This window comes from Periplaneta americana, chromosome 9 (genome assembly GCF_040183065.1).
Source record: "Periplaneta americana isolate PAMFEO1 chromosome 9, P.americana_PAMFEO1_priV1, whole genome shotgun sequence".
NCBI classification, from domain to species: Eukaryota; Metazoa; Arthropoda; class Insecta; order Blattodea; family Blattidae; genus Periplaneta; species Periplaneta americana.
In genome coordinates, this window is record NC_091125.1 from 73,098,329 (window position 1) to 73,110,354 (window position 12,026).

The 12,026-nt window shown below is 35.8% G+C and overlaps 1 protein-coding gene across 7 annotated transcripts in view; it reads right to left on the bottom strand.

The window, feature by feature from the left end:
• The window catches only part of LOC138706092 (mitochondrial uncoupling protein 4-like), a 107,239-nt gene that overhangs the window by 47,554 nt on the left and 47,659 nt on the right, over nt 1–12,026 (bottom strand). For 4 of the 7 annotated variants that reach the window (XR_011333898.1, XM_069835045.1, XM_069835043.1 and 1 more), the window contains exon 3: nt 6,797–6,876. The exons of the other annotated variants lie outside the window; for them this stretch is intronic. Coding sequence is in view for 3 of the 4 variants with exons in the window: in XM_069835045.1 (XP_069691146.1) it covers nt 6,797–6,876 (80 nt within the window). In the remaining variant the exon portion in view is untranslated. The remainder of the gene's footprint in view (nt 1–6,796; nt 6,877–12,026) is intronic. 7 annotated transcript variants of the gene reach the window in all.

Genomic DNA, 12,026 nt, shown 5'->3' on the forward strand with positions numbered 1-12,026 from the left:
ATATACATGTTTAATTATTAATTATTTTATTTTTAATAATAGCATTTTAGTCGTAATTAACGTAAAAGTTATTTCGGTAACAAAAGTACGGCATAATTCTACCTTGCATCTAGGCTACAACTTAATCTGGTTTACAATTTTATTACATTTGTTTATTGCGTTTCCACATCATAAGAGGTTTCTAATCGAGCACATGAGAAAGAAATAGATCTCATGGAAAAGTCCTTAATTTAATATTCTCCAATAAGTAGCATACAACTAGTTAATACATTGCTACTAAATTGTTTTAATTTTACAAAACACAAAATAACCTAGGTATTACAAAAGATCAAAACTTACATTAGCATAGATATATGGTAATATCGAAGCTTAACTTATGAGTTTAAGTTGCACGTAATATTTCTTGTTCCTCTGAATTACGTATAAACCAGATACAACTGCAACTAATGACTAAGCAGTAGATAAAAACTATTGTTGAAAATAAAGTGTCTCCTTTATTTATTATATTACACGCTTTCTTATGTATAAAAAAACTACAATTTCATGTCAATGCGTACTTTATAATGCTATAAAAATGTTCAGTTTTGCGAAGCTGTACTTTTTTGCGTATTTTTGGCTGAAGCCGGCACAATGTTCCATTTTTCGGTTAATTATTATATTTACTATTCAGGGTTGTGTTATATAACTCACAATTTGTTAGTGTAGTAATATTACATTTTTAAACAAGTAAAATATTTAACAAAGTACTCTACAATACATTCTTATCTAATGGGTTATTTTTAAAAACCTTTTGCATTCGCTCGAATAGCAATCCTGAAACTGGGGACGGAAAACAGAGAGCTAGCGCCACTCGGCGACGAACCACTGAACTAGAAGAAGTAACGTCACTTTCTCTTCTACCCGCTCTGGCTTAAGTTGTGCAACTCGACAAGTGTTAGCAATCAATTCCATGAAGACGAAGGATGTGGTTCTTTAATTTGCGCTTGAATTTTTATATTGTCCGACAGCCTCACATAGTCAGGAAGAGAATTTCAAAGTCTTGGAAGTGATATAAGTACTAAAATATAACGAGTAGAAGGATGTTTTATTCAAAGAAATAGACATAAGATTCCCGGCTCGATGTAGCGAAAGGTTGGAACAAAAGATACTAGATAAGTGGGTGTGGATGATTTTAAATAGTACTGTAGTAAGACGGAATTGAAAAGTCATCTTTAAGTGCATCATAAGACAACAATTTTAGTGACGGCGTTACATGATCGAATTTTCTGCCTGTGGACAAGATCAGTATTTAGGTTCGTGAATAGAGAATGGCAATAATCGAAATGGGGCATCACTAATATTTGAATGAGATTCTTTTTAGGCTAAGTGGTAGAACACTGTACAAGTGTTTGAGGGAATGAATTATAGAAAATATTTTCTTACATAATTATGTAGGTCACCTGACTTCGAAAATTTAAATTTGGATGTAAATATTACTCAAACATGTTTCACTGTTTTAATGACTAACATTTTACACTAAAATTAAGCAGCCGATAAACAATACATACATACATATTATTAATCATTGCTATGGTTGACAGATCCCATATATATTATATTCCTAAGTGTATTATTTTCATGTTTATATATAATTTCTGTTACTGTACTTTGACGTTATTAGAATTAACAATGAAAAGCTGTAACAAATCAGCAGACAAGGCTGTATAAAAGAGTTGTAAATATGAAAGCGGACTAAAGAAGTGCAACCAATAAAATTTCTTGTGTTTCTATTTCCTTGTGCCAGCCGGTGCTTCTCCTTTACTGTTCTTTCTGTTCCGGTACACGGACCTAGTTTTTAATTTTGCTTTGCATGTGAACAGAAATGAACAGTCATGTTCTACAGCAATGAATTCAATTTGGGTTTAGTACTTTGCAGGTGTATAAACTATTGATGATAAAGATATTACTAATACTCTTCCCCTATTTAATAATTCTCAAATGAATAATTTTCCAGATGATATAAAAATAACAGAAGAAGATATTTAAGAATTCTTGAATACACTTTAGTTGACATAGCACGAGTCCTGATAGAATTTCTATTCGTGTGCCACGATATCTGAAAACATCGAAATTTATAAATCTACTGACCAATGCAATAGTTTACATTAAATATGTTCCATCTTCAATTCGGCTTGCTTGGAAAATTCTTATCCATAAAGGCGGAAACACAGGTGATGTAAACCAATGGCGGCCAATCAGTATAATCTCTCTAATTAAAAGAGTGATCGAAAGAGCCCTCAGTGTTAAAGAGAGACTTTATTTCCATGCCAGGAACTCACGTTAACACTTCAATTATAAATGGATGCTTCCGGACTGCTAAGACTTGGAAAAAAATTTAGCATTGTACCTATCCTTGATGTAAGCAAGGCTTTTGATTCTTTTAGACATGACTATCTCATTCATACATTACGTTCAGTCTCTCTACCAAGGAACTTACATTTCCTTGTTGAATCTCGCCTTACAGACTCCACTGCAAAATGAAGCAAATTAAAAATATTAAAACCCACTCCAATCTCATACGGCGTCTTCAAGGTTCTCCACTATCCCCTATTGTTTATTTAATTTAGTTATTGACAGTGTTATTGAAGATTTAACACATCAAAATATTGCATAATAATTTGACTTTTTGTTGCCTAAAGACCTATAAAAACCTAACAGCATTTGCTTTTCGGATGACATTGCAACCATTGCCAAAAATGGAAAAGCAGCTGAATCTCTTGTTCACCTCACTGAAAGAAACCTCGCCGCTATTAGTCTTCACGTTAGTCTAAGAAAGCAAGGCAATGATAATTCTATTATTAAAAATGATAAATTGGCCGCTGGAAAATGTTTGACCATTCAGAATTCAAGAGACAAATTCGATTAAGGATAAAATAGGAAAAATAAGATATCTTGGAGTTGACTTTAATGATGGAATTGTGCGAGATAAAAAAACTAATTTAAACTCTGATCTTAATAATCTTGTTGCAATATTTTATTACGACCAGATCAAAAACGCACAATCTTAAATCAGTATATTATGCCAATCCTTGTCTATCTTTTACAGTGTGAATCTTTGCATCGTTTTTAAGAAAAATATCTCACCAATTTGAACAAAATTCTCCGCAGTGTTGTTAAAGAGACTCTTAGTATTTTAAGTGATATTCATAATAGGCTATCATGATTTATTCTCCTAAAAATGTCGAAAACTTGGACTAATGAAATTAATGTTCAATGGGAAGCCAAGATACAGCATTTTAATATCTGTAACAAACTCATCAAAGTTAATTACATTTATTCACAAAGTGCCCAAAATCTAGACGATGACCGACAACTCCGAAGATTCTCTCCCACTAAATGCAAAAGCAAGACATTTACGAGACATTAATAATAATAATAATAATAATAATAATAATAATAATAATAATGATGATTTATTTTAGCTGGCAGAATTAAGGTCGTAAGGCCTTCTCTTCCACTCAACCAGCAAAAAGTATACATACATATTATGAGCATATATTCACTATGTATATAGAAATGTTGACTTTCTGGATCTTTTGGACACCCCTGACATAGACACAGATGATTTCTTCTCAATAAATCTTACTACTGACGTGTTTCATATCAGAATAATGTTCAATGATTTGGAAGCTTGATATTGATTTTGATAGTAATATTGATATGGATTTGAAGAGACTCTCTCTTCAAGAGAGAGATTCAATTTCGAATAGAAGCAAAAAGTATAATGGTTCTGGGATCCACTCTGACTTCTTGGGTCTTCTTTCTTGGCGAATAAAAGTCTCCAAAGCATGTAGGCTTAGACAGATTGAAAATGGAATGGAGTAGGTTAATCCTGGACACCTACGCCTTTACGTGCACAGTTACCCAGACATCTTCACTTTCATCTTTTACCTCAATGAGGGTCGCCAACTCCAAGATCCAGAAGAATAGGACATTTTTATTTTGGTGGGCCTTTCAACCGACAACTGGATAAAACCGGACACAGCACTAGGTTAGCTCTAAAACGTAAAAAGAAACTGGACATCTCTAGTTTGATATTAAAGTAGCACACATGACTTCTTGTTTAAATAAATTTTATATTTCGAAGTTTACTTCAAATGATAAAATCTGAAACTGCATATATATTAGGCCTATCTAAAAATACAAATACAATATGTAATATATATATATATATATATATATATATATATATATATATATATATATACATACACACACACACACACATTGTGCATTGTGTCCGTAAAGTCATGGTGCAGTTTTAAACGGTCACACAAAAGCAATGAAAGAAGAGAAACCTTCACCAAATGAAAGAAAATCTCTCCAAGTTTGCATACCTGTTCAGGGCAGTTCGATGTGGCTTCCGTTTGTTGCTCTACACACATCTAAACGATATTCTAATTCATTCCACACACGACTAAGGACATCAGATGTAACAACGTGAATAGAGTCTCTGATTCTCTCTTTTAAATGGTCAATGTCACACGTTGCTTGACACAGCCCCACAAGTAAAAGTCTAAAGACGTTAGGTCTGACGATCGTGGTAGTCATGCCTTCCATCCACCGCTGGGGAAATATTATATATCCAGAAACTCGTGAACAATGTTGGCGTAGTGTGGAGGAGCACCATCTTGTTGAAAGATGACACCTTCGCCTTCATCTTGAATTTTTGGCACTGCATACAATTGCAACATGTCAAGGTAGTTGTTAGCGTCACAGTCTGATCCGTAAAGAAATATGGGCCTATAATTGTATCATGCATGAGGTCACACAGACGTTCATCTTGGGGGTGTTGCGTTCATACTCAATGTAGGCACGAGGATTTTTAGAAGCCCATATCCTCACGTTATGACGATGAACATGACCACACACATAGAATGTGGCCTCATCAGTAAACACTATCTTCTGTAAGAATATTGTTCATCATTATCCATCTCATCAAGCATCTGTACAGCAAACTCAAATCGTCTGGTTTATCAGTTGGGCGGATAGCCTGTAACAACTGCAATTTGTAATCCGTAAAACGGATACGTTTCTTTAAAGGTTTATGAACTGTAGTCTTCTTCAGGCCTAGATTTCGAACACAGGTACGCACCGATTTCTTGGGACTCCTTAGGTAGCTATTCCGTATAGCTTCAACAGATACGTCAGTAACCGAAGTTCTACCAATAAACTGCCAGTTTCCTTCAGCTGCTTATCCCATCGGTGAATGTTGTTTGTACGCGGAGGCTTTTCATTGTACACGCGGTGATATTCACGACGAACATGCATCACGGATTCAAATTTTGCAAGCCACAGGACGCATTATTGAACTTTCCCTTCCACCGTCCACATCGAATAAATGTCATGATTCGCTTCATTGTTGTGTTGCGTCATTACCTGCGCGCGCACAAAATTGAAATTTAGGCTTCAGAAACTCTTTGACATAATCTTCAATGTATTTTTAAGTTTCATCCTTTGGTTCCGTTTCATTTATAAATATTCAAAACTGCAACATGACTTTAAGGATACAGTGTTATTTTGAGTTACATAATTGGCCACTCTACCTCATTATCTCCTGGCATAGTTGTCTCATGAGTGATGCCTTATTTGTACCACTTATAAAGTTCTAACTTGTCTTCGGACAGCTGACTAAACAACAACATACCACACTAATTGGTATAATAAATAATACTAAACTGCCCCCATTGAGGGTAGCCCTTACGGACTCGGTATATCCTCAAAAAAATATTATACATATGTAAACATAGGTATTAAATTAAAAAAAAAAAGGAAAACAAAGAAAAGGGCGTGAAACTGTAGTTTAAATAACTTCTTACTGCCCTGATAAAATCTAAGGTTGGCGTTTTACATATTTCAAGAAATCACAAATGATATCAAAGTTAATAACAACAAAAGTTCAGCTTTCACTAATTCAATTTCCATGCAGTTTCTGGCTTTAGTCCACACTAGCTCCATAATGCTGAATAATTGCTCTGGGAATGCACTGCTAGCAGGAATAATTGATAATCTGTGAGAACTACATATGCGCAAGAAGTTTTTCGATACTTTCACCTCTATACAGGTTGGGAGTGAAATAATCTTGCAGATTGAAAGGGACGATAGGGTACACTGAAATAAACAGAAAACCTATATTAAGTTTTGTGATTAAATGCACGGTTAATTAGGAAATTAAGTTTGAAGTTTCAGCACACTCTTCTCCTGAGACAGATGTAAGAGGCCAACGAACTCAGTGTGTCTCGCTAGATGAGCTGGTCTCTGGTGCTTTGTCGCAACCAAATCGCATAGCGCAGTGGCTTCAAATTAGAGGTTTTATAAATTAAATTTGCACGAAAACAGTCCACACTATTGAAATACGCCAGAAGGATAACTATTCTTCATTAGTTTCCTTATCGATGTGGACAAAAATCACGATCCTACTCGCAACAGTTACCGAATAAGAGGTTGTTAAACATTTGAGAAAAAAAACTTTTTTTTGGGGGGGGGGACATTATTTTTTTCTGAAAAAAAAAAAAACTTAACTTTCCATCAATACGATATTATAGTTTTTTGTTACATACAACATCAGCTATTCGCTCTGAAAATCTGCAAAGCTTCCACTTCCACCCTGTAACTTTTTGAGGAAAGTTTCTAAAATCGGACGTTGTATGTCGGGTTCAATCATGTGATTGGATACCGGGCAATTATGTTGAAACCAAATTGTCCTATTCAAAATCGAACGGTTGGCAATCCTACCTAAATGTGTAGACGAACTTACCACAGATACGCCTTCCTTAGCCGCGGCCACTTCCCCTTGCACCTGCAGCCGGGTCTTTATCAAGTCCAGCGGAAACGTCACTGAAATAAAATTTGCGAGATTCATATCACTTCGTTATCTCCATTATTGAGAAGTGAAGACGGGGTGTATTGGCGCTGATAGTGGTGGTGGTGATGATAGTAATGGAAGAATATGAAGGTAAACTTAACGGCAAAAAGAATGATCCGACTCTTGGTCGATAGAAATGCGAAGTTCTATCGCGCGGTTCACTAGAGTGTAAACGCATTGCACAGCAAGGCATTACTGTGGTGTCTCTTCATTGAAAGTCATCCATCTACAATGTAAAACTCATAGCTGTGTGTAGCCCAGTAGTAAGATGTCTGACATCCGATCCAGAGGTTCTGAGTTCGCTTCCCGGTACGGTAAAATTATTTTTTATTTTAATTTTTAATTAATTTATTAGTTTAAATGTGAAATGGAATTTGTTCATAAACTTCGTTATATCTGCCTGGTAAAATTATTATTGCCCGTGGCTTGTAGGCTATTAATAGGCGAGACCTGGTCTGTGTATACAAAAAATCTTGTTTAACATCCTAAAAAACCGGAAGCATACTTACTTACTTACTTACTTACAAATGGCTTTTAAGGAACCCGAAGGTTCATTGCCGCCCTCACATAAGCCCGCCATTGGTCCCTACACTGTGCAAGGTTAATCCAGTCTCTATCATCATATCCCACCTCCCTCAAATCCATTTTAATATTATCCTCCCATCTACGTCTCGGCCTCCCTAAAGGTCTTTTTCCCTCCGGTCTCCCAAATAACACTCTATATGCATTTCTGGATTCGCCCATACGTGCTACATGCCCTGCCCATCTCAAACATCTGGATTTAATGTTCCTAATTATGTCAGGTGAAGAATACAATGCGTGCAGTTCTGTGTTGTGTAACTTTCTCCATTCTCCTGTAACTTCATCCCGCTTAGCCCCAAATATTTTCCTTAGCACCTTATTCTCAAACACCCTGAACCTATGTTCCTCTCTCAGAGTGAGAGTCCAAGTTTCACAACCATACAGAAGAACCGGTAATATAACTGTTTTATAAATTCTAACTTTCAGATTTTTCGACAGCAGACTGGATGATAAGAGCTTCTCAACCGAATAATAACACGCATTTCCCATATTTATTCTGCGTTTAATTTCCTCCCGAGTGTCATTTATATTTGTTACTGTTGCTCCAAGATATTTGAATTTTTCCACCTCTTCGAAGTATAAATCTCCAATTTTTATATTTCCATTTCGTACAATATTCTGGTCACGAGACATAATAATATACTTTGTCTTTTCGGGATTTACTTCCAAACCGATCGCTCTACTTGCTTCAAGTAAAATTTCCGTGTTTTCCCTAATCGTTTGTGTATTTTCTCCTAACATATTCACGTCATCTGCATAGACAAGAAGCTGATGTAACCCGTTCAATTCCAAACCCTGCCTGTTATCCTGAACTTTCCTAATGACATATTCTAGAGCGAAGTTAAAAAGTAAAGGTGATAGTGCATCTCCCTGCTTTAGCCCGCAGTGAATTGGAAAAGCATCAGATAGAAACTGACCTATACGGACTCTGCTGTATGTTTCACTGAGACACATTTTAATTAATCGAACCGGATGCATATCAAATATAAATAAATAATTAAATAAACAAAAAACAATTTGTTAATATGTTAACAAGAGGCCTGTGGTGGTCGTCCATAAACCACCTGCGTCAACTGCCCTCATTCTGCGCGGCTTGGAGTCCACAAGATTATGGATCAGGTCTAAATTCATGGCCACCTTCTCCCACGCATCTAGAACTCTGTCCCACAATTCGTCAGCTGTCCGAACGGGTGGTTGTTCTGTCCAATTAGAGCGTAGGATCCGTTTCACTGCAGCCCACAAATTTTCAATCGGATTCATATCAGGTGATTTTGAACGCCAGTCGACATCAGGCCTCCTCGTAAACCATCTTTGAATCCGGTTGGCGGTGTGTACCGGGTGATTATCCTGCTGGAAGAAAAGTGTTCCTTCTGGATATTGTCCTCGGGCGGAAAGGATCATTACATTTGCCAAAATGTGTTCGTAGATTTTTACCATAAACCGACAGTGGATGCGTTCCAGAAGTCCTGCCCCATCGTATGACATCCACTTCCAACACGCGACGTTCACGCGAGCCGACCTGTTCAGTCGTATTATGAAGCATTCATCGTATCCGTGGCCATTCATATGATAAACTGGAGCAAGACCATCGTTGCTCCTGGAGATAATTACCTCGTCGGAGAAAATGACATTTCTCCAATCGAAGTCCTGTAGGAGAGTAACATACGCTAGACTGTTCACGGCATGGTCCATCGTCAATGTTCTCTCCTCACAGCTCGACGACAGACACCGTATGCCACGTTCTCTAAAACGTCTCCTCACGGTATGTGGGGAATCTGGAAAGTTGGACGCCATCTTGAGTTGAAAGACAGTTCTAAAGGGGTGGCCTCAACTTCTCTCAATAACATGGCGTCCTCTTCCCTTGTAGAGATGCGCGGCCGACCAGGAATAGGACGATTTATAACTTCGCCATTCTCGATAAAAAAAAAATTACCGCTTACCAGTTGACAATGGGACTCCAATCTCTCTGGACGCCATCGACACAGAATAACCTACGCGAACCAGGGTAATGACTTCTCTCTGCCATCTTCAAGCGTAATGGCGGGACAAAACATTTTATTAACAGACGGGAGTATTGCTTGAAAAGGAGAGGGAGGTTTATGGTTTATTAGAGTTTGGGCATATTCTAATAGATGTCGCCACATAAATATACCTTTGCGAGACATATATGATGGCAAATTTGTAATTAAAAGAAAAAGATTTTAGGAGATTTGAACTTCGAGCTACTATCTTTACCTCGTTCAATAGACCTATGCCGTAGCGACTTACGCTACTGTGACTGTTAATGTCGTTTTGGCATAATACGTGGTTTTCCTGTTCATATTCGCTTCGGTTGATTTTGTATTTATAACTTTTATGATTATTTCACTCTTCAGAGGCCCTAATGTATCTAGAATCAACCCTCCATTCGATTTTATAACATATTTTAGACTCTTAGACAAAATACAGCAAATTTAAATGGTTTACTTATGTGTTACCTGGTGAACTACGGCTTTGACGAGACGAGTACGCGCAATGTTATGTATCTGTAATTTACAAATTGTCGGCGGCTCGTTCTTTTTGTCGTTAAGTGTACATCATAGCAGCTTTATAATGCATTACATTTTCACTTTATTGGAAGACTTATTAAAACGGATAAATCACAGTCGGATAGCCTCGGGGATCGAACAAAGGATTTTTGGAATACGAAGGAAACTGTTATTACACGATTAACTATTTCGGTAAAAAATAATAAACATTCATCCCATTATTAACTTTCTTTCATAAGAAGAAGAACAATTTCAACACAGACTGGCATAATTATAATATGAGAAAAACATATTATTTCATTTTACAGAATCCAAAAGTTCAGCGGTTGTTGGTATGAAACATGGTTTCAACTATGGCTTCAACTATACAACAAATTAATTTCTCAGTAGCCTACTCTATTTCACCTAACATAAGTATGATTAAATTTAAACTGAAAATTAAAGAAATTAAGGGAACTTAACATAGGGTTAGATGCTAAATATTAGTTTTATATTATTATACTTGTGAATACTGGTTATAAACGTTTTCAATTGCGACTGTTCTTTATCATAATATGCTCTTATTTTTGTAATCTGTGCTATTTTATTGCTTACATTAATTTTTTTTTGTCTTCTTCTTTCTGCTTATTTGCAGTGTGGTTTTGAACTCCCGACCACGAGCGCTTGCTCATTACGGGGGTTATTTCTTTAATTTATATTTCTGTTTTATGTATAGGCCTATAATAGTTTTTAATGTATATAATAAAATATATTATATACTGGGTATTTCAGACCATTCATATCCGCCTTTTTTCTCGAAAACCATATGCTACTGGTTGTTCATAAAAAAAATGTTTATAACCAAAACTTATGTAAAGAATCTATTGGTGGTAATACCATTTCCCGTAAGAAACCGAAAGTAGGGCTATCTGTGGCCAACTTCGAAACTTTAAATGAGAACATAGATCAATGAAGTTACCATTGGAAACTACTTTTGAAAATAAAAAACTTTTACTGAAACTTTTTTTCTAACTTTTATTGTTTACTCACAAAACAACAAAAATGGTATCTTCTGAGAAATGCTGTACGTTGTTTATGTAAGTATTGTACCGGTAGTAGGTAATTGTAAACTGCAGGTCTTGAAACCAAGTCACTTTCCACTGTCTTTTATTTTGCATAGTAACAGTGAATTTTGTTTATTCGTCCATATCATGTTGTCTTCCTGTGGGTTTGCTATTTGGAAAACTCCATTCACAAATGAAGAAGCATTCGACATGTTGATATTTGGAGAATCCTATCGGAATTGCAGAAAAGCAGCACAAGTTTACGCAGAGAGATATACATTGCGCGCCCATCATTCATACAATGTTTTCCAGCGTCTAGCAAAGCGTGTGCGTACGTCTTTTAAAATTAGAGAGTTGTATTTATAATACATGTATATTTACATTATCTACACAACGAAATGCTATTATAATTTTGCTTTCTGTATTTCCTTATATATGTTTTGTTTTCTATGTTTTGCAATACGCAGAGAAATGTGTGAAATAACTTCACTTTCCTAAAACAACTTATCTCAATGACAACGGATTGCTTTAAATGTTCTATTAGTTGCATACGCTTATCTCTAACAGTATTATTGTATGTTTGAGCATGCCTGGTGTTGTAATGTCGCTCAATATTATATATTTTTTAATATAGCAGAGTATCCACATACTAAGCATTTGGCACGTTCGCCAGTTTGAACAGAAAGAAACCGTTCCTCTCACTGAGAACCCTGAATCACTTTAAATGTAGCGCCGGTACTTGTTCTGTTCTCTTTGTAAATAGTAATCGTATTGTAGCATAAAATACTTCAATTTCCAGTAATTTCATACCTAGATAATTATTCAACGTTTAATTTGTACTTTCTTTGTTCTTAAATTGTACAACAAAATGTCCAGTCTTTATTAATCAGGTAAAGTTTTAGTACTTCGATTTTATTGTAATTGTAAATTTAATATTAATTTTAACTTCAATTGTATTCTTCATACTGT